This window comes from Rhinatrema bivittatum, chromosome 11 (assembly GCF_901001135.1).
Source record: "Rhinatrema bivittatum chromosome 11, aRhiBiv1.1, whole genome shotgun sequence".
NCBI classification, from domain to species: Eukaryota; Metazoa; Chordata; class Amphibia; order Gymnophiona; family Rhinatrematidae; genus Rhinatrema; species Rhinatrema bivittatum.
Window position 1 is genome coordinate 84,005,297 of NC_042625.1, and position 22,982 is coordinate 84,028,278.

The following is a 22,982-nucleotide window of genomic DNA, read 5'->3' on the forward strand; positions in this document are numbered from 1 at the left end:
TTGAGCACTCTGCTCTGTCTAGTCATTTACACTTCCTGTCTCACTTACTCTGGGGGGGAGAGAGGGGGGTTCAGCATTTCCAGCACTTAAACTGATGCAGTACTATGGGAAATTAGATCCTTACTGACTTAAATTTCACATGTAAAATCCGTCCCTCCCCCCCCCCCCAGTTCCTCTGTTCTTCCTAAGAATGGGGGATTTAAGGGGGGGGGGTTCCTCTAGGAGTAGAGGTGGAGAAAGATAAACTTCAGGGTCCTACTGGTCTGGTGGGGGCCCTTGAAACTAAGTTAGTCAGTGTCCAGTCACCACACTCCTCTCTGTAAGAATCCATTGCTGAATTCTCCTCCAGCCTGCGGGTGGCGCTGTGAGCTGCTTGTACTACTTATGAAGTCCTCCCAGCCCTGTGCCCCTCTCTTCCCCCCCTGGCAGCCATCTTGTTTCCTGTATAGACTTGTTTTTGTACTGAGGCAGTCTCATCAGTCAGGTGCTGAGTTTTGTTCTATCTTCAGGTCCTTGTACTTTGGCTCCGTTCCTATATCCAGAAGACTTTCTTCATCTCCAGATGCTACCTTCAGCACTCCTACCTGGTCACCTTCCAGGATTCCCTTTACTCTGACTCAAAGCTTCATACTGGTATTGGGGTTTACCCCCATTTCTCATGCGGTGCCAGCCCCAGAACCTTAGGGCTTAACCCAAGGCATAGGTGGAAGATGCCTAGGTTTCCTGCTTTTACCATCGCCAGTCTGGATTTGCTTTCTCAGACATTAGGCCGCTCGTTCCTGGGGCATCCCACAGATAACAACTGTCACACACTCAAAGATGGTTGTAAGGGATATTGCAGAATCAGCTGCAGCACTGACATTCGGCCTGGAGTAGAGATGACCTGACTATCTAGCCTTGAGTATTGTTTAGACTGGAACTGCTGGCAGGGATAGTGAGTAATCCTATCCTGCACACACACTTGTTGACATTGGACTATAAAGGACGAACAGCTATGGCTGCAAAACGGGGAGAGCGAGAAACATACTTTCACTTTGCTGGTATGCAAAGTGCTGCGTGTCCTTTGTAGACGTACGAAGTGACAGGACCCCTTTTGCCTGTGGTGGGCTCTCTCTCAGTCAGGCTGATGAAAAGGGTGTTGTGAGTATTGACCAGAATATTGTGCACGGATACAGATGAATATGCTTAGAATTGTTCTTGATGCTTAGAACTGTATATGCTTAGAACTGTATACTCTAGTGTTTAGAACTGTATATTTTAATGCTTAGAACTGTATATGCCTAGAATTGTATATTTTAATGCTTAGAACTGTATACCTTTAATACTTAGAATTATTAAGATTGTATATCAATAAACATATTATTTTACTTTTACCTTATTCTCGCCTACCTGATTACTTACAATGGTGTTCCAAAGAAAAGATCTTTCTTCAAAATAAGTGTCTTCATTTGATATAATTTCAGTCAGTACATTTGACTATATCAGCATGTAAGGTTGGAAGGAGTCCACTCAATTACTATACAGGGGGACTTCAAATTCATCAGATGTCAGTTTGGCGGGAAGTTAATCTGCTCTGTATTTTTGTTTTGCAGTCAATCCTCTATTCCACTGTATTTATGATAGAAGAGAAGTCCATGTAGGCTGTTTTATAGAACATTATTTGAGTGGTTCTTGAAGCATTCCCTTGATGTAGATTAGGCGAAACGAAAGCCTTTGTAGGAACTTTAATACAATGAAAGACTGGATCATCAGAGTTCAAATTAGAGTGTGAAAGGTATTTAAATCTTTATTGTGCTTAACATATGACTCGATCACTTCAACATTAAATAAGGCTTGTAATATATTAAAATGAACACTGTGCATTTCGTGTCAAAGCACTTCTATGCTGTGCATATTGAAACGAACACTATGTAGATGTGTTAAGGAATTTCTGTTCTGTATCTGTGTGAACACAGTCATATTCATACCCAATATATATAATTTTAGATGATATGACAGAGTAAAAGATATATTTTATTGAATGTTAGCGGGAATAATGTATGGAGCTCGTTGCGTGTATGGTGAGTGAGGGATTACTTGGGGTATAGTAATTGATCTGTAGGTAATTTTTAACAAAACTTTTTGAAATGTATATGGTATGTTAACATTTAATAAAGAATTTGTGTATATTTAATCTTTTGGTATACCAATGGTGATTCTCTCTCTCTCTATATATATATATGTTTCTTTGTTTTCAGTTTGCTGCAAAGGTTTTCTGCTGAAATTCCTTTAATCAGTGTGCACCTTGGTGAAATTATTAATAATTGCAGTGCAATTCTCCTGAGCACGTTCTTTGTCTAATTATATGCAAAGAATTAAGAAAGAAGCCTGGAGGCATTAATACTTTTCCTTGCCACAGTTATTCTTCCCACGCAGATGAGTATAACCAATTCCAGCAAAATCATCTTGTAAGCTTCATCCAGCCGCTGGATATTAATGACCATATTAAGTAAGCAGATGATAAGCATTAAGCTTCTGCATCTTGCAATGTAAAACCTACTGCCAAAATGGAACAATGCTTGTAAAACGTTGGTGCCATCAGATGGACAGGTCCTTTTGGGCTGGAAATATTTTGACAAATTTACAGGTCAGAGGCTAAACTATGAGTATCCTCCCCCTGCCCTTATTTATTTATTTTATTTATTTATAACTTTTATATACCGGCATTCGTAAAAAAAAAAAACATCATGTCGGTTTACAGACAACTGAGAAAGGAAATTACAATGATAGATGGAGGAAGGATAGGAAGTTAAAAGGTGACAACTTTACTGTAGAGCCAACGGGCGCCACAGTTATTAAATGAGATTACATGTGGTTAACCAGGTTGGACATAAATTAATTATATACAAGAGGCGACAGAGTGGGGGGTAGCGCGGGGTGGGGGATGAAGCGCATAGGGGAGGCGGGGTGGGGTAGGAACTGTACAAGGGGGCAGGTGGTGGCGATGGGAAGGAGAGGTGGTGACTGAATATCAGGAAGCCATAAAATGGATGGGGTGGTGAGGGAGGGAGGGTGTGTAAGGGGGCGGGGGGGACACTGTACTAGGGAGAGGGAAATAATGAGTGTTGAGGAGAAGTCAAATGCTAGGGTTGAGAGGCGTTGGGATAGGCCTGTTTAAATAACCAGGTCTTGATTCCTTTTTTGAATTGATTAAGTGAAGGTTCTAGTCGGAGCTCGGTGGGAAGGGAGTTCCAAAGGGTGGGGCCGGCGATGGAGAAGGCTCTCGCTCTGGTGTTTGTGAGGTGAGCAATTTTGAGTGAAGGGGTGTGGAGGGTGCCCGCAAGGGAGTTTCTGGTAGGACGGTTGGCCTGGTGGAAGTGTGGCATATCTTCGATCCAGGGGGAGTTATTTTTATATAGCGTGTTATGTATGATAGTAAGTGTTTTGTATTGAGAGCGATAGGTGATTGGTAGCCAGTGGAGGTTTTGTAATATGGGAGTAATATGATCAGTCTTTCTTGAGTTTGTAAGGATGCGAGCCATGGCATTTTGTAAGATTTGGAGGGGTTTGATTGTGGAAGCTGGAAGGCCTATTAGCAGTGAGTTGCAATAGTCAAGTTTTGATAGTATAGTGGTTTGCATAACGGTACGGAAGTCATGTGCGTGGAGGAGAGGCTTAAGTTTTTTGAGGGTTTGGAGTTTATAGAAGCCCCCTTTTAGGAGTGATTTGATGTGGGATTTGAAACTAAGTTGTGTATCTAAGAGAACTCCTAGATCTCTGACAGTGGACGGAGGTGTGAGATTTTGTGAAGTGTTCTGTTGCAGTTGGTGAATGGATAAGCTGGGTTGATTAGTAATAATTAGGATTTCAGTTTTTGAAGTATTGAGTGCAAGGTGTAGGTTGGAAAGGAGGGTGTTGATAGATGTGAGGCATGTCTCCCAGAAGTGCAGGGTTTCGTTGAGGGAGTTTTGGATGGGGATAAGTATTTGTACGTCGTCAGCGTACAAGAAGAATTTTAGTCCCAGTTTGGATAATAAGTGGCAAAGAGGGAGAAGGTAGATGTTAAAGAGGGTGGAGGAAAGGGAGGAGCCCTGGGGTACGCCTTGTGAAAGAGGAATGTGTGTGGATTCGGATTTATCAAGTTTGACTAAGTACTTTCTGTGGTCAAGGTAGGAGGAGAACCATGATAGGGCTGTGTTAGAGATGCCTATCTCTGCTAAGCGTGATATTAAGATTTTGTGGTTCACCGTATCAAAAGCTGCTGAGATATCTAAGAGGGCTAGAATGTATGATTGGCCGTGGTCCATGCCTTTTAGGATGGTGTCTGTTATTGCAAGTAGGAGCTTTTCCGTGCTTCGGTTTTTGCGAAAGCCGTACTGGGCGGGGTGGAGGATATTGTTATCTTCTAGGAAGTCGGTAAGTTGTGTGTTGACCACTTTCTCCAGAATTTTAGAAATAAAAGGTAGGTTGGAGATGGGCCTGTAGTTTGCTGGATCATTTTGGTCGAGGGTGGGCTTTTTAGTAGGGGCTTTACGATGGCGAGTTTAAGCGGGTCGGGAACCGTCCCGAAGGTAAGGGAGCAGTTTATGATATCCGCTAACGGTCTTGCTATGACGGAAGGGATAGTGAGGAGGAGTTTAGATGGGATGTTGTCGGCGATGTGGGTGGCTGGCCGCATCTTTTTTAGGATGGCGTTGACTTCCATCGTAGTGGTGAGATCAAGGGATGTGAGGTTAATGTTGTTGGGGGTGGGTGGGAGGTCGATGTGAGTGGGTTTGGGGGGGAGACGATTGAGAATGTTGGTGATTTTGTTTTTAAAGTGATCTGCTAGTTTATTGCATTTCTCTATGCTATTATCTTCCTGGGGGGAAGGAGTGGTGGACTTTGTGAGTTCTGCTACATAGGAGAATAGGGCGGTAGGGTTGAATTTGTAGCTGTGAATTTTTGCTGCATAGAAGTCACGTTTGGCGTGGAGTGTTGCTTGTCGGTATAGGTGTAGGGTGTGTTTGTAGGCTACTTTGAGTGTGGGGGTGGGTTGTTTTCGCCAGGAGCGTTCTTTGGCTCTAAGGTCTTGTTTTAATTTTTTGAGTTCACAGGTGTACCATGGTTTTCTTTCTGTTTGGTTGGGGTTTATTACTTTGTGGATGGTGGGGCAGATGTTGTTGGCTATGTCAGCAGTAAGCTTATCCCATGACAGGAGAGCGTTATCTGGGTTGGTGAGGTCGAGGTTTTCACTTACGTTATTGAAGGCTTGGGAGAGTTCTTCTGAGGAGCATGGTCTATGGTAGGAAATTGTCTTTTTGTGTGATTTGGTGTTGGAGGCATTTATGTTGGTGTTGATGTTGAGCTGGGCGTTGATGAGGCAATGGTCGGACCAGGGGATGGGTGTGGTGATTGGTGCATGGGGTGTAGAGAAGCTAGTATTAGCAAAAAGGAGGTCGAGTGTGTGCCCAGCTTTGTGCGTGGGATTGGTGATGAGCTGTTTAAAGCCCAGGGCTTTGAGAGAGACAAGTAGGGTTTCGCAGGATGTGGTGAGGGGGTGGATGTCTACGTGGAGGTTGAAATCTCCGAGTATTACTGCTGTGTCTACCTTCTAGGTAGACACTCAATGCCAGGGCTTAATCTCAACTCAGTCCTGTAAAACCCTGGCATAGATCTCCCAATGTGGGCGAGGGGGAGGGCTGCCATCACCTTTAGGACCTAAGGCATTTAAATAGCACAGCACCAAGAAGACACTTGACACGAGATATTGATGTTCCAAAAATTCAAATCTTTTCTAAAACAGTTCAAATCAGAAAATGGCAGTTGGGTGCAGTTTTTCCATATTGAAAATTCAAACCAGGTCCTGAGATTTCAGAAGGGGGTCACTAATCCTTGGTGATGCACCTTCCTGGGAAACCCTCGATCCTTTTCCTGGGGTTTAAGCTCTCTTGGTTAGATGCTGGGCTCCCAAGGATCCTGTTTGAATGGGTAGCTCTCTTCTCTTCTGCTTTCCACACTGCTGGTTACCTCTGGACAGGCACCTGATGCTCACTGCTTGCTCCTCCTGCAAAGCTTTTTGCCCAAACACTGAACTCTGATCAGGGTCGACTTTGCCCCATAGGAAAACAAAGCCAGGATGAAAGGTTTTCTCCCTCAGAGTGGGGATACACTGCACCCCACTGCTGGATTTCTCAGGAACAGCTAGCTAGCATATCAAAAGCACCACCAAAGGGGATTTTCTGTGTGGACCTCTATACTTACCAAAGGATTCTGAAAACACTGGGGACAGAAATCCGGCTTTCCCCCATCTGCAAACTCAAGTAGACAGATGAGAAACTAGCGTTGTCTTTCAGCTCCAAAGCCTTCTCACCAGAATATTCTTGTACTTTTCTGATCAGCAGCCTGGTCTGCACGAGTGTGGTCATTCCTGGAGGGGCATGCCATAGCAAAAATTATGTATTTATTTGCTTTTATATACCGACATTCATTGGGATCTATCATATCGGTTTACATGCTAACACGGAGAATAATAGGACTAAGGTGTCTTATTATTATTACATTGTAACAGTAAGGAACTCAAAAAGTTATATTACTACGTTATAATGGTCGTCTTATTATTATTACATTGGAACTGTCGGAAACTCAAAAACTTATAATTACATTGTAACGGTAGGGTAGCTCAAGAACTTAAATTATTAAATTGAAACAGTAGGCAACTTGAGTGATTATTACATTGTATCAGTAGGGACATTGGGAGCAGTTTGGAACTTAATAGTGGTTCACGAGCATACAATAAGGCTTAATAAGATAGTGGCGGTTACCTTGTATCTTGAGATAGTGATGGGAAGGGGGAAGTGCGGTTTAGTATGTGGGCTGGAAGGCATTTCAGAATAACCAAGATTTTAGAAAGACTGGGCTGAGGGTTCTAGTCTGAGTTGTGCAGGGAGTTTGTTCCATAATGAGGGGCCGGCTATTGATATGGCGCGTTCTCTGGTTGTGGTGAGGTGTGCCTGTTTGGCGGAGGGTATGTTTAGCAGGCCGGTGTTTTTGGATCTGAGGTTTCTCTGGGTGTCATGGAGGTGGAGGACGTCTTTTAGCCATTCTGTGTTCTGTGGGGCTCTGTATTGTATGCTTTGGGTTATGGGGAGCCAGTGGAGGTCTTTAAGGATCGGTGTGATGTGGGAGGATTGACTGCTGTTTGTTAGGGATCTGGCTGCTGCATTTTGGAGTAGTTGAAGGGGTCTGAGGGAGGATGAAGGGAGCCCAAGGAGGAGGGAGTTGCAGTGGTCCAGTTTGGAGAATAAGAGGGATTGGAGCACTCACTGTACTGACAACCACAATATGTCCAATGCTGGGAGGAGTATAAACCTTAGTGAAGGGCCCAGAGGCCCCTTTATATAGAGCTAATTGTTTCTTCTGACATGGCTAAGAATGTTGGTTTGTTGATGATGAATGAAAGCACAAGACAAGATTTGATCGAGTTGATCCAGTGGTTCACTCTCCTCACTGCCAATCAAAAGATCTGGCTCTGAGTCCTACAGCCAGCCTCAGGAAATCAGGAAGGTGAAATGTGAAATTTGTGTTGGCGTTGATCAGGGAGTTCTGGCATCTTCCTCTCCATGGCAAGTGTCTTTAATTTGGACTCCATTAAAAAGGATGCCTTCTTGTGGATCTTGCTTTCTTTAGACCAATCGATGCATCTGATAAGATTGGTTGCTATGTGACTTGGGCATGATTAGAACTAAAATCCGTATAAATTGAATTTGCGTTTTTGAGCCAAAGTTAAGACCACACGCTCTGTGCTGGGACTTTGAGGAGACTCCATTCTGGTCTCTTGTTTATAATCCATTTGACCACTTTTCTTCCAAAAGATGCCTAAATACCAGCTGATACACAATAGGAAATTACTCTTCACTGATCTGGGGCAGGATGCACAGGTGTAAGAGTTTGAGTCAAGACACCACAGGAAATAGGATGGTTTAGAGCTAGGTAGGTTTGGAGGCCTGGTTCAACCCCTGCCCAGTTGCTGACACCCCAACCTAGGTCCAATCTCCAAGAGCAACAATTTTTCCCATATCAGATTTGATGGTAATTTTCTCAACCCTCAGCTCTCCCTCCCACCCCCACCCCACCCCCCTCAGTAAGGTTGGCTCCTGAAACCATGTTGCTTCTTGCTAATCATTGCCCTCCCCTCCATGGCCGCCACCACCTCATCTCATCTTTCTCTGCATGTTCTTCCTGGTGCACTGAGGCTCACGCATGGATCACAGTTTGATGGCTCCTTCGGCTCCTCTGCTTGCTCCTCCCCCTCCCCCCCCCCCCCCCCCCCCCCTCACCATCACCACCACTTAGAGCTGCTTGTGAGAGGGGAAGAGGTGTGCTCGGTAGCCTGGAAGTCATTTGTTAGCTCAGTGAGCTGTGCAAGGACTCTGTCTCATGGCAGAGTGCTCGCTTCAGAATTCATTTTAATACTGTCACTGCCTTAAAGACTTTGCTCCCTGGGTTTCAGGTTCCAGGATGCAAGCTCTTTGCATTGTTAAGATGCAACCCCTTCATTAGCATCCATTTCCACCAAGCAATTATCTACTGCGAGACATTCTTGGGAGTATTGCGTTAGGCTCCATCGGAAGTGTGTGTGTAATGACATGATCTTACTGAAACCATGATATGAAACAGGCTCTTAACTTTTCACTGTCCTAGCTCATTTTTCCCTTCCTAACAGTGTTGTGGTTATAAATCAGTGTTTCAAAACTCATTCCTGGGAGCTCACCTAGCCAGGCTGTTTTGTTTGTTTGTTTTTAAATATTTTATAATTCCGCATATCAAGACATTTCAAAGTGGATTACATTCAGGTATGGATAGGAAATGAGTTTGCTTTATATTCTCTGCTACTCCTCCAGTGGGTTTTTAGGACAGCCACAATGAATATGCATCCCCTAGATCTGTATACAGTGGGCCTCCAACACAAAATATCTTGCATGCTTATTAGTGACAGAAATCACAAAAGCCAGACTGGTGTGTCTCCAGGACAGGGCTGGGTATACATCCGTGTAACTTAGAACAGTGCGTTTCCAGCTGGTCCTGGAGGGCTATTCCCCCCAGCCAATCTGGTTTATTATGTATGTACATTTTGTAAACCGCTACAGTCTACAGCGTGTGCGATATGTAACGTTTTTTAAAATAAATAAAAGACACCCAGAATTGAACACACATGAGATGGTTGAGCAAAAACACTGCTTGTTAGTCTATCTCGTGCATATTCATTGTGCGTATCCCGACAACAGGACTCCAAACGTGAGAAACACTGGCTTATACTACGCATGGCTGTAGGGATTGGGAATAGCTGTTTGGTCTTGCAGACAGACGCAGCATAAAAAGAACAGTAATTTGAGCAAATAAATTTGCCGGAATCAGCACTTATGCCACTAAGACAGAGGTATCCTTTCCCCTGGATGCTTCTGTCCTCTGAAGTTACTGCTGTTTCATGTTGCGAGGATATTACATGTTAGCTTATGATATTGATTACTCTAAACACAGATGTCCTGGGGTGGGGTTGCTTTGCCCGGGGCCGTGTCGGGGGAAGAGATCCCCTGCAGGCTGAGGCCCAGGAGGATCCTTTTCCGCTTGGCGTGAACCCCCCCCCTCCACCCTTGCAGCCTGCAGCAGGGTCTCTCCCCTTGCGGAGCAAATGCATCACAGGGGCTGTGAGCCCAAACCCTAACCCAGGGGTGGGCAATTCCGGTCCTCGAGGGCCACAAACCAGCCTGGTTTTCAGGATGTCCCTAATGAATATGCATGAGAGAGATTTGCATGCACGCTGCCTCAGTTGTATGCAAATCTATGTCATGCATATTCATTAGGGATATCCTAAAACCTGGACAGGTTTGTGGCCCTGGAGGACTGGAATTGCCCACCCCTGCCCTAACTGATAGGCGGATGGGCCACAAGGTGGGTCCTACCATTTGGTAGCTCACAGCATTGGCTCCAAAGGCATGGAACTAGGGCTACGGCGAATAATTCCTCGCTCCCGCCACAGTCCCGGGTGTTCAAGTTGTGACCGGAAGCTGAAACGCGAGGGGATTCTAATGGGTCTTCTAGACAACAAACGACTTGGAAATATCAGCGTTTAATTGGAAAATGATGCTAAATGTTGTTGTAACCTCGCCGCAGCTGCATACCTGTTTCTCTCTCTCTCTCTCTTCTCCTGCTCAGAGGGCTTTGTTTTTTTTCCCCCTTTCTACTTTCATTCGTTCCTCTTTATTTTCAGCAGGTGCTTCTGGAGGTCCTTGCCAGACGAGGAACGGGGTATGTTATGTCCTACAATTACCAGGAGCAGCTGGGCCAGACTTATTCCTCTGCCCAGCTTGTGAGAGCTCTGAAATGTCTACGTTACCCTGCTCACTAACCGGTCCCCACCCCCTGCTTTCTGGTCATGAATTGCTTATATGCTAGGCTTATCTGCTGCATGGTATTATTTCTCATAGGCATTCAGTTTGATTTATTAATGTATAATCCGCTTTTCCACTAGCAATTTACAGCTCAAAGCGGAGAGCAACTACTGTAACCCTTAAATCCAAGTAAGATGGGTATCCTCCCCTCCCAAATCCCCTGGGTGTATTGGTGGTGGTGGTGGTGGTAGTGGGGGTCTATTAATAAAATAACAGACCCCCCTCCCCCATCAATACACCCAGAATTAAACAACTCATCATCCCGTATAACAAAATTTCAAAAAAAATAAAATCCCACCAATAAAATTAAACAAATGCAATTGCAATATAACAACAACAAATAACTTATAATAAGTTATTGCAGTCCAGAACATCCCATACCCCCTTTCTTTGCCTGAGCATTTTTTTTTCTGCGGGGTCTGCTGGAGTTTCTTCACGGTCACTCGGTACTCCCAGCCCGGGGCTGGCGCTCTATGGTCCGAGCTTCTCCTGGGCCATGTTACCGAGGAGTGCTTAGGAGATAGCACGGACGCACACATTACTGGCTGAAAAAAATCCCAGTAAACCTGGTAAACTGTCCCAGCTGCAGTGAGCCTGGTTATTTTCAACCTCCACCTCCCAACCCGGGTGATATATATATATAAATACTTTTCTTCTACTGTGCTTATTTTTACAGCGAGATCGCGAATGTGAAGACAAAAAAAGGCAATGCTCCTGCTCTCCTCTCTGTTAGAAAGGTAGGAAAAGGCAAAAAAATAACCTGGCTCATTACCTTAAGCAGAAAAATGAGCAAAGTACCTTTTGCTGTATAACATTTTCACACTAACATTTTGCTTTAGTGAGATTTTTTTTTAATGACACGGGTGAAAACACGTTAATCTCTCCTGAAACTAATTAAAAGGGTTATTTTTTTTTGTAGAAAAATTAAACAGCTAAAGGCTGCAGAACTAGAATATTTCTTGTTCTACATTTGCTCAGAACTTTTTCCTAGCAAAGCTAATGGTGAATAAAGTCACAAACTCTGGGGATTATTTGCAAAGTGAAACTTATTTCTGGTATGTTATCACTCACTGTGCATGTATTTTGGACAGTTTATCCCCCCTGCCCCTACAAACTGGGCCCCGCTCACCCCTGCAGCTGAGCTCGCCTGGCCTGGACCCTGTGTAAGAGCAATTCCCCCCTCTGTGGCTGATAACCTTCTACCCCCATGGGCACCATGAGTGCAGAGAGTGCATCTGTCATGAAAGCACCCGCCCCCCCCCCCTCTCTTATAAGCACGCTCCCGCAGGACTGGGGCCCACATGGGCCTTTTTTCCCTTCCCTGGGATTGGTTGCCCACCCAGAAGACCTCCGCTCTCAGCTGAGCCCTTCATTAGCCTTCCTCCTTGGCCCCTGGTGTTAACAGGATTCATTCCAGCATTAGGGGACAGCTCCTCCTTTTCATCCAGCACTAGAAGCAAGGGTCCTTGGATGTGGGAGAGAGCATTCTGTTGCCCACTGTCAGTTATGGGATGAAACATTAACTTGCTGTGGATATGGCACGATAATTGCCTCCACTCATCCTATAATCATCTACACAGCAGCACCGAAACTAAACAATCAATTGATAATTGCATTCCATTTTTTTTTTATTATTATTATTTCAGATTGAATCGTATGCTGTAATTGTGCCAATGTGGAGCAAGCCACTTAATGGCTCATGAGGCCATGGAGAGCAGCAGTTCAGTGAAGCTTTGGAATTATCCTAGTGAGATGGTATCCACTTTCCACCAAAACACACCTTACACCAGGAATGTAAGCAAGACTCTAAAATTCTGCTGGTCCAATAGCCTTATACTGAGGCATTAATACTCCATAAAAATATTACATACTGCAATTAAAAAAAAATAAATAAATAAATAAATAAATAAATATATATATATAAAACATGGCATCACTATTAAAATAGCTCTGTACAAGTAGACTGGAAAATAAAATTGAATGTAATACCCTGAAAATTGATTACAGTCTGGAGGACGCAGTCCTTTGATGGGTTGCATAATCTGGTGGCACTTGCTGAAAGTCCCTCCTTTAAAACATTAATTAACTAATTACCCCAAATCCCCTGCCCTCTCAGGATTCACATACTCCCTATCACATCAGAGGACAGTGCTTTGTAATGAAATAGATGAATAGCTACAGTAATGTTTTATGGGGCTTATCAAGGTACCATCCAACTGCTCCGTACACCAAACTGTATGCAGATAGGTCTGTCAAATGTGTATTAGGACTGTCCTGAAAATCAGAGCCCTTAAATGGTAGGCAAGGGTCTGGCTTTTTCTGAACGGTTATCTGGGTCACTCCCTACACCACTGAAAGTAAAAACTCGTCCCACCCTAATATTTGGTTTTCTCATAGGATGAGGATCCTTCAACATCGGAGTCAGTTTTCATGTTATTTGTATCAAGATTGTAGGACACACGCCTTAATTAACTCTAGAAAGCACCACCACAAATGTTCAACATTTGACTCTTCATTGAGCAAATTGACAAGGTAGACGAATCCTCTCTGACTGTGCCTCTGAACTTCCGACAGTGAAAAATGTGCCCTGCCACTACAGTGCATGCTTTTCGACTAGATGTTTGCTTGTTGTCTTTGGGGGTCGCTTCATTAGCCTTCAAGTTGGTTAAATGTGCTTGACGTCACCCTTCAGTGTGACATACTGCTACTTTCATAGAAACGGAAAATATGATGGCAGCTAAAGACCCTTCGAGTCTGCCCCTCCTCACTTTCTTCTAAGCTTCACTCTCTCTTTTCTTCCCTCAGAGATCTGCACAAGTCTGAGGATCCCGGGTGGCTTCATGAAAACCTGGCCCTAGACCCTTTATTCATCACCATTTTCTGTCCTTAATCATCAAGTCTGCAACTTGTAGGAATCAAAGAAGAAAAAGACGACAAGGTCTGTAACGTCCTATCAGCAGAGGCGACGGAGGCCGGCACTGCGATGGCATTTAAACCTGCTTGGGATGGAGAGAGAGGGAAGTTGTAGGACTAGGACTGAGGAGGATGGGGGAAATACATTAGGAGTGGGAAGGGGGACTGGTATTGGTTTCTGTAGAGAAACTTATATGATCATCTACCCAAAGGGGTCCTTTTCTGCCATCATCTGCTATGTTACTAGGTCCGTCAACAGCATGAATCCTGCACGAGATTATCGTTACCTTTTTACATTTCTCCACCGGACTCATTAAGTTGCGACCATGCATCTGAATTAAACTTAGGGCTCGGCATAAAATAACATCAAACATGTTTTCTATTATCTTCACAAGTGTGCTCATTCTTTCTACCATATTTTGACATCTTTGGTAATTGTGAGGCCTTTTTTTATGTTGTTTCAACATAAGCTTGATTTGTTTTGTTTTATATGTTACATTTTATGTTGCTGTTATGGACAGCTATTTGTATTTTTATGATCATTTATCATATTGCTCTGGGTGGTCAGTGGTTGGCCAGGGAGGTGATGAAGAAATGTTTTAAATAAATGAAAATAAAATAAATGAATGAGACCACAGTTTCCTGCAGAGTGAGCGGTTGCTTTCTCTCAGGAGTTCCCCCCCCCCCCCCCCCGGATTATTTTTCATGCATTGTCCTCTCACCCCCCCTCTCCCCCTCCCCCCACTCCTCCAGGAATCTGTCAGGAAGATGAGGAATAATAACCAGTGAGCCAGAAAATGCTGAGTCAGTGGCATCCTCCTTGCTGACCTCCCCCCCCCCCCCCCCCCAAGGTGCATTGCAAATCAGCTGCTGCCTCTCAGCCAATCAGAAGGCACCGCTTACCAACATCCTACAGACTTGGAGCAGAGCCCTTGCTCTCCAAGCAGACACTGAAAATAAAAGCAGCCTCTAGGGGCCATTTAGCCATTAGCTCTGCTTTTTAAAGGCACAGTTCTACTCTAAGAAAATTCGTATGAACCGAATACCATAAACCTTGTCTTGAAAATGCGCTTTGTGTATCTATTGTTGGCCTCATTTCCTGTAGGGGAGCCAGCCTTGCAAGATCACCATGTCTGTCCACTCCCCCTCCCAATAACTTTTGAACCATTTATTCAAATTCTTTCAAATTTGAGCCCCAGATGGTCAGAGCACCTACTGACCCATGGCTCACATTTTTCCTGTGTTCCCCAGCCATGGAATCCCTATCTGTTTTTCTTGCTCACAAGGGAACAGGGCAATTCACAGGGAGATCAGCACACATTGTGATGTCACGCAGCATTTTAATAGCTGCTCTGCCATTGGTTAGTGCAGTCCAGCTGACTCCATTTTTTCTTTTTGTGCTTCATACTCTATATGTCAGTAAAGGGAGCAATTTTCAGATGCTTTTTACCTGCGGATTTTGCACCAAGCTTCAAAACCAAAGTACTGGCAGGCTTCCCTTTTTGAAACTTGCTGCAGGTACAAACTACCCAGGCTGGATTTGTTATGGTGGGTGGACTTTGTACTGAAAATAATGCATATAGACTTCAAAATACAATCCATACTGACCACACACACTATTTTCTGATCTTGCCTAAATCCTGTCCCCAGGAAGGCCTCCCCTAAAAATAAACATGCTGCTCCACCATGCACTTATTTTTAGCCATATTGAGGGAGAGCAATAATCAGACAGGCCAAATTGTGAGGTCAGTTTTATAAGCTGGGCGCTTGCAGAAATCCGGAGATGCATGCCCACGTAGGATATGCATGCGTGCGCTGAATTTTAAAAGCGGCCTACATGCACGTGCATCTCCCAATACACAAATATCTCAATCCAATTCAAAAAGGGGCGTGGTGTGGGCGTGGTTTGAGCAGGGCATGGGCATTCCTGGCCGGGGCCAAGAGATGTGCACAAGATACTTACGTGCCTGGGCACACACCCAGGTCCAGACCATGTAACTTTACTCCTGCTATGGAGGAAGTGTAAAAAAAACAAACCCCAAAACAGCCATTTCTGAGGGGGGTCTGGGGTAACTGGGGGTAGTGCAGGCAATTAAACCGGGGGGGTTTGAAGGACCTAGCCCGACACTGGGAAAGCTGGTGGACGGACTGGTGAAACTGGTCATGGTGTGGACGCACGCCGGTTATAAAATTCCCCCATTTCCGTGGCTCAGACCCGGATGTGCACGGCTGTGCATGCCCAGTTGCAAAATAGGGCGCGCACGTTTGCACACCTACGCTATTTTATAACATGTGCTTGTTATATTTTTGTTCATTTTCTGTTCATTTCAAATGAAACAAATTGAAAATAACTTCCTATACTCCAAGTTTTTGGGATATTTTTGTATTTGTGGCATTTAAAAAAAACAAAAAAACCCTGCCTCCTACAACTCTAGATGTACCGTCCCATGCCCCTGTGACCCCCACTCTCGGGCCAAAAAACTAATCCAGCAGGGCACGTTTAAACTGGGGGGGGAGATACCTAGCCCCTGCCAGGCCCCGGCACTGGGCCAGCTCAGAGTTTTGGCCAAGGAGTGGGGGGTTTGCAGGTCCTCGACGTGGCCTAGCCAGGGCATTCAGAGGCCTTTTTTTTTTTTTTTTTTTTTAAATCGTTTCGGGGTTTTGTTTGTTTGTTTTAGATTTTTTTTTTTCATGTTTAATTTTTTTGTTTTGGTTTGGCAAATGAACCAAACTGAAAAATACATTAAGAGAACTTAAAAATAACCCCCTCCCCCCTAAAAAAAAAAGCAAAAAACTGAAACAAAAAATAGGGGCTGCACATTCCCAGTAATTAACTCAAGCAAACATTTCTGAAGCAGAGAAAGAAACGGGAGGTCATGAAACATTCAGATGTCTTGCTTTGTTTTTCCTTCTTCGGGTGAGAGCTGGTTTGCGGTCCCCACCGGCACAGAGACCTCCCTACCGAGTCTCACCTGCAGGTAGAGGATCCTCCCGTGGGCAGGATTCTGCAGCTTCTCCGCAGTCTGGCCAGTGCCCTCTATTAATATGTTCCTTAAAACCAGGATGGCCATAATAAACCCAGGCGATAAAGCGTAGGCCGAGCCACTCCTGATTGTGCCCCATTGCAGGAACACCCGCTCCATGCATGCACTGGAGGGGGTGACACCAGGGCTCTGCTCAGCCTGTCCCTTGTTCCAGTTGACCTATGTTGTGTCACTCTAGCCTTGCTGGTACCTCCTAGCCGTTGAGAGACTCAAAAGGTGTGTGGGACTGGGCATGTTCCCTGGAGGATGCAGCCCTGTTCCCTCCCCCACCCCCTGCCATGAAACGGAGATAACAGTGCGGACTGTGACTGACCCTTGTGCAATCAGAGAGACAATATGAGTGTGCTGGCTTGCTGACCCGCATCAGAATCCCAAGCAGGCGTCATACATGAAAACACGTACACACACAGCATGGACAGCTGAAGAGCGGATCTCCATCACGGACCCCATGCAGGCATCACACTGACACATTCAAAGCATGAATACATTACAGACAGCTGTGGAGTGGACCCAGGGAAGGGCATTATTTTCAAAACCAGAATGTGGCTATAACAACAACAGAACCCTTTAACTGATTTATTTTTTTTTTCAGTCATGGCTGAGCGCTAAGGAACGATTCTGTTGTCCGAGTCATTTGGAGCTTGTTATATTGGTTACTGGACCAATAATGTTCTTATACAAGGACATTATGGGCCAATCTGGCAAAATACTGTAAATTCACAAACCGCCTTGAGCAGAATATCTAAAACTCTTCAGCTTCTGATGGCCTTTCCCATGGTCAGACATGAGGACTCTCGTCCAGGTTAGTTCTCTGGTTTTATGCTCTGCAGTGTAAACCCGGTCCTGGAGGCGATAATGCCAAGCATGCTGGGGGCAGGCAGCTGCAAAGGTCATTTCCGCGAGCAGGTTTGCAGGCTTGAAGGATCCAGCCTAGGGAATGCCTACAAGAAGGGCCATTCTGGATTTTACCCCATTGCAATCCTGGGGATGTCATGCTGCCCTCTCATAAGGAAATTAGAAACTCAAAAGTGGAATAAAACCAGGACTGGATTAACTTCTCCCTCTCTTACTCCTCTCCCAGACCACCATGTCACCCTTTATGGCTACCCCATAGCTCTCTACCATCTTTGCCCACCCCAATCTGAATCAGCCTTAGTCTCCATTCTGTAGCAGCATGGCAGGCAGCTTGGCTGACTGCCCTCCCTTTAATTCTTCTTCCTTTCCTGTTTTGGGAGTTAGCTGCCATGTAAACCAGGAGAAAAAGTTTGCAGTCACTTTGATTAGTGGTTAATTAAATATAATAAATAATAATATTGATAAAAAATCTTCTTTTCAAGTTCAGTATTCACCTGAAAAATATAGAAAGCACTGCTGATTTATTTTTTTCTAACCCGGACAGGATGTTTCAAAAAGGCATACTGGACACATTTCTAGGATGCTGCAGCAGTTAAACAGAGCTGGAAAGTCCTATGCATAATGTATATCAAATATATTTTTAGAAGAACATGTTTGCACTCATTTGTAAGCAATTGTTTGAGCTGATTTCCTGGCGTCCCTCAAAGGTCAAACCCAGCATCAGTTATCATCTAATTTGCACAAACTGTCACCTCTCAAAATTTGCAAAACTAATGTTCAGCTGTTTTGAGATGTGGGCCTATATAAGGTTTTTTTTTTTTTTAAATCAATCAGCCCTTCATTGTTTCATGTTAATTAGCCCCCATTAATATCCCTGGCTGGGAAAGTGACTACAGGTAATTTTAATCACAGACGCTGGTAAACAAATCCACTGAAAATGAAAATAAGAATTGGTTCCCCGTCAAGGCTCATTTCCAGCAGAAACTGAAAGAACCCTCTGGGGAAAATGCACCAGATCCATGATAAATGATACAGGTTAACAAGTCCAGCAGCAGCAAATCGTGGAGGACTTTGTCACACCAAAAATGAACTAGGGACAGGTAAAGAACAGAACTTCTGTGTGGTTTTTTTTCTCAGTTCTCTGTCTCCCTCTGGTGGTAGAGTTTGGAAATGAAATTTTCTTTCCCATGTGGTTTACTCAAGTAATAATTCTTCAGGTTTCGGGACCTTAATTTTCAGTTTTTATTTTATTTTGCCTGGGAATTTCAATGTTAGAAAAATAAAAAAATCAGTGGAAAAATTACTTGTCCATTGATTTTTCTTCTGTGTGTTATATCAATGTCATTATTCCATTGATATAATTCTGCAATTCCCAGGCAAAATAAAATAAAAACTGAAAATGAAGGTCCCTATTCATACTCAGAGAGCACTCAGTCCCTAGTGAATCGTTAACCCTCTACCTTACCAGTAAATGCTGCAATAAATTACAAGGAGGACGAGGTTCTTTAGAATGGAAAGTTCAATGACAAGAGGTCGTTTATATGAAGCCAAAGGATGGGAAGCTGAAAAAAATCTGAGAAAATTCTTTTTCTTTTTCTTCTTTTTTTTTTAATCTTTTGCTGAGAGGGTGGTGGACACCTGGAACAGACTTCCAGTGGAGGTTATAGGAGCCAAGATGGTGGCAGAATTCAAGCATGCATGGGATAGATGGGGAAAGGATGGGGAAAAAGCACAGATCGATTAAGACCAGCAACTGCACCAGTAAGCAGGCACGAATGGCCAGACTGGGTGCACAAATCGGCCCTTTTCTACCAAGCCTCTGAACATTTTGTTTAGAGAAAACGCAGCTCTTTTGCTAATGTAATGGTACAGCCTGTGGGCACTGAAATTTGGCATTGCACTTTCATGATTTCCAACATAAAAATTGGGCTGCATGAGTGGAAGGAAGGATAATTAATTTAACACGGACATTGCTCACTGGTGAGGAACAGTGTTCCCAGTGTGCCCAGTTGCCCTTCTCTACTGTTACCACAGACTTTAATTGGTCACTGGTCTTCTCCCTCACTTGCCCATATCCAGGACAGGCCCTAGAGCACCTGTGGGGCCAGAGGCAAGTGTGTGAGCCTGGGGTTTCTAGGCAGTGGAAGCAGGAGATCTGAGTATGGGCCAGTGGCAGCATGCAAGCTGCTGCAACTGGAAGGCTACCAAAAGTGCCTTCTAATGTTCTCTTCTGGAACCTTTCACACATGCATGTGGACCATAGCATCCTGGTCCCATCTTACAGCAGCCCTATGGAAGCTCAAGACCTAGGAAAAGACTGCAGAGCAGCCAGCATAGGGTCATATTTGAACATGCTGAGCAGATTATCATGTTCAAGGGCTTGCAAGCACGTTTGCCATTGGGTTTGTACCATGAATGGGTACAAATGTTCTATTACGTCACTGAATACTTTCTTGCCACAAGAGAGGAGTTAGTTTACCACTATCAGGCCGATGCAATAAGGATGCGCTAAAATAATGCATCCAATCTTGGCGCCCGCAGATTCAACATGTGCACAGACTCCTCTCCTGGGCGCTCAATGCTATATTTAAATGAAACACAAATGAAAAGGGCACCCAAACATGCACGGGTGGTCAAAAAAGAGCAGTCTTAACGCTACCTATTTTATAGCATAGGACGTCTGTATAGCATCACTCATGCGCCGAAATTCTGTCAAAGGGGCATGCGGTTTATGGAACATGAGAGAGATGGTGATTGAAAATTTTTATTATTATTATTTCAAAATGTTTCATTTTTCCCCAATGTGATGTCACAGTGAGTCATGCTTTGTGCCAAAATCCTGCTTGGGGGGGTATATAAATCACTGCAAAGAGTTGGACAATCCTTTTTTGCTCAGTTCTTCGATTAAATCTCTACTGTGAACTGGTGTGTGGGATTCATATTCGATTTGCTATTGCTGTCAGTTCTGCTCAGCTTCAATTTCAAGAGGTAATTTCTTTTGTTTTTTTTCTTTGGCAAACAGCATAGACAGACGCCCAATTCCTGGAGGAGCGAGATCTGGGCGCCCAAGTTGCAGGTTCTCGCATGGATGTCCGGGACTTTGGTGCCCGGGTACAGGCCCATTAGGAGCGCCTGGGTCCTACTCCTGGCATGGACGTCCAGGATTTGGGTGCCAGGTACAGGCCTGAATCCAGACACCCGAGTCCTAGACCTCTATGAAAGGACAGGCCTGTACCTGGGTGCCTGAGACCTGGACGTCCATGCAAGGAGCATGACCCGGGCACTCGTAACGGGCCTGTATGATCCTGCTCCTTGCCTGGACGTGTATGCTGTGCTATGTCTTAATGCTCCTCCATGTGCCCTGCTCCTGTTTGCCCTTCCATAACTGCCTGGACATCGCTTTGAGGACAGTAGATATTCATACATGTTACCTTTAACTGCAATAAATTGGAATTGACAACATTCTGACGTATGCGGTGTTTTGTTTTTTTCATTCACAGTTCCGACGGGCAGAGAGTTAGATTGTCATGGCTGAAAAGCGACCCTTTGTGCAGGTGGAGAGGGATGCTGAAGGTCAGGAAGAGCAGGCAGGCCCCAGCAGTCGCCAAGCGCCCAAGAAGCGATCACGTGATGCATGCTTCTCGGACTCCGAGAAGGAACTGCTTTGCCGGTCCGTGTGTGGAAATTATAAAGTGCTCTTCCGATCGAAGGCTTCCCCTTCTACCAAGAAAAGGATTTGGGAGAGGATAGCTGTGAATGTGAGCTCCTTGTCGGTCAAAACCCAGAGCTGTCAAACAAATCCAGCCCTGCTGGCGCAACAAACGAAGGGACATGAAAGAAAAGGCAGCCAAAATCAAGGCATTGGCTCGCAGGACTGGTGGTGGGCCACCATGCGATATCATTTTGACCCCCCCATCGAGGAGCTAGTCCTGAGCACTCTTTGCCCGAAGGTCGTGGATGGTGTGGGTGCACCATACGGGTGCGACTCTGGGCCGAGTGACGGTATGATTTTTGAATGTGCTTCCATGTTTTCATATGATGTCTTTCTTTTGGGTGCTTGTGTGGTTAGCAGTTGAGAATTATATAAAGAACTTCAACTTATTTTAATCTATCTTTCTCCATAGATCAAGGAGTCAACAGTGTGGCTGAGGTGTTGAAGGAGAGACACAATCTCCCCGGACACTGGACTTCACCTTTCCTACTTCAACAGAAGTGTCTCCCCGCCAACCAAGCCTGCTTGTCGAGGAGACTCAACCCGAAGTACAGATCTCGCTTGAGCTTGTTGAGGATTATCCCTGAAACTCCGGGAGATGAGACAACAATGGTTCCGGACCCCCTGGGAGAGGCAGTCTGTTCCATGGAGGGGATGGGCACGAGGCAACCCAGACTGATTAGAAGTGCTCTGGATATTGAGCAATTTGAAAAATATAAAGTCAGATTATCATTTGTTTTGCCCATGTCAGCCAAACAGTGGATGCCCAACAATGATAACCTGACTTTATGTTTTCAAATCTCTCAATATCCAGAGCACTTCTAATCAGTCTGGGTTCCCTCGTGACACAGTTCTTTCGAAACACGGTCTGTGTCAGGGGGCCTTTATTCGAGCTGTTACAAAATTACTCCCATAGTAACACTTGCCCATACTTTTAGTGTGCTTTGGTGCTAAGATTGTTGGTGAACAGAAATGCCAGACCTGGTGAAAAGATGAGGTTCTGAAGATGATGATGAAGAAGATGATGATGATGAAGATGAGGTTCTGAAGATGAAGTGAGACCTCTGCCTCCAAGGTAGACACAGATCTTTCTTTGGGAAGTTCTCAGTTGAAAACCTGTCCTTGGAAGAGTCTACAGAAGATGTTCCATGTCACTGCTTAGGAGGAGATTCATTATGGATGGTTGGAGAGGAAGGACGAGATGTCAAAGGTGATAGATCTGCAGTTCAATGTTGCAATAGAAATCCATATGGTCCATGGTGCAGGGTGCAGACATTTGTGGCTGTATGTCTTCCAAAAGAGTCTCGTGTGTGGGGAAGGTAACAAGAGGGCATGGGGGTAACTTGCTGGTATGGTGGTTACTACTCTTAACCAATAAGTCTTCATACTGTTGATGTAACTCCATCATTGCCCTCTGCTTCAATAGCAGGGAGAAAAGAGGAAAAGGGGAATTAGATTCAGACAGCAACCAATAAGAGCATGCCATACTGGGTCAGACCAAGGGTCCATCAAGCCCAGCATCCTGTTTCCAACAGTGGCCAATCCAGGCCATAAGAACCTGGCAAGTACCCAAAAACTAAGTCTATTCCATGCTACTGATGCCAGTAATAGCAGTGGCTATTCCCTAAGTCAACTCAATTAAAGCAGGTTATGGACTTCTCCTCCAAGAACTTATCCAATCCTTTGTTAAACACAGCTATACTAACTGCACTAACCACATCCTCTGGCAACAAATTCCAGAGTTTAATTATGCGTTGAGTGAAAAAGAACTTTCTCTGATTAGTTTTAAATGTGCCACATGCTAACTTCATGGAGTGCTCCCTAGTCTTTCTATTATCTGAAAGAGTAAATAACTGATTCATATTAACCTATTCTAGACTTCTCATGATTTTAAACACCTCTATCATATCCCCCCTCAGCTGTCTCTTCTCCAAGCTGAAAAGTCCTAACCTCTTCAGCCTTTCCTCATAGGGGAGCTGTTCCTTTCCCTTTATCATTTTGGTCGCCCTTCTCTGTAGGACATTGAATTTTATGGTCTGGGAAAACAAA

General features: G+C 44.6%; 1 protein-coding gene and 1 long non-coding RNA gene across 2 annotated transcripts; both read left to right on the forward strand.

Annotated features, from left to right (window-relative positions):
• The first annotated feature begins 472 nt into the window (after positions 1–472).
• On the forward strand, positions 473–13,959 carry LOC115073481. Its single transcript, XR_003852025.1, has 6 exons — positions 473–1,140; positions 1,593–1,774; positions 10,229–10,266; positions 11,086–11,146; positions 12,056–12,203; positions 13,215–13,959. It is a non-coding gene; the product is annotated as an uncharacterized LOC115073481 (long non-coding RNA).
• A 6,774-nt stretch (positions 13,960–20,733) lies between these two features.
• LOC115100561 lies at positions 20,734–21,758 on the forward strand. The gene is made up of 2 exons (XM_029619079.1): positions 20,734–21,223; positions 21,346–21,758. Exons 1-2 carry the CDS (start codon positions 20,749–20,751, stop codon positions 21,756–21,758), a joined length of 888 nt encoding a protein of 295 aa, XP_029474939.1. The 5' UTR covers positions 20,734–20,748.
• The last annotated feature ends 1,224 nt before the right edge of the window (positions 21,759–22,982 follow it).

Coding starts and splice junctions, on each gene's coding strand:
- LOC115100561 (XM_029619079.1), top strand. CDS start 20,749: ATGGCTGAAAAGCGACCCTTTGTGCAGGTGGAGAGGGATGCTGAAGGT. Junction 21,224..21,345: donor CGACTCTGGGCCGAGTGACG/GTATGATTTTTG, acceptor CTTTCTCCATAG/ATCAAGGAGTCAACAGTGTG.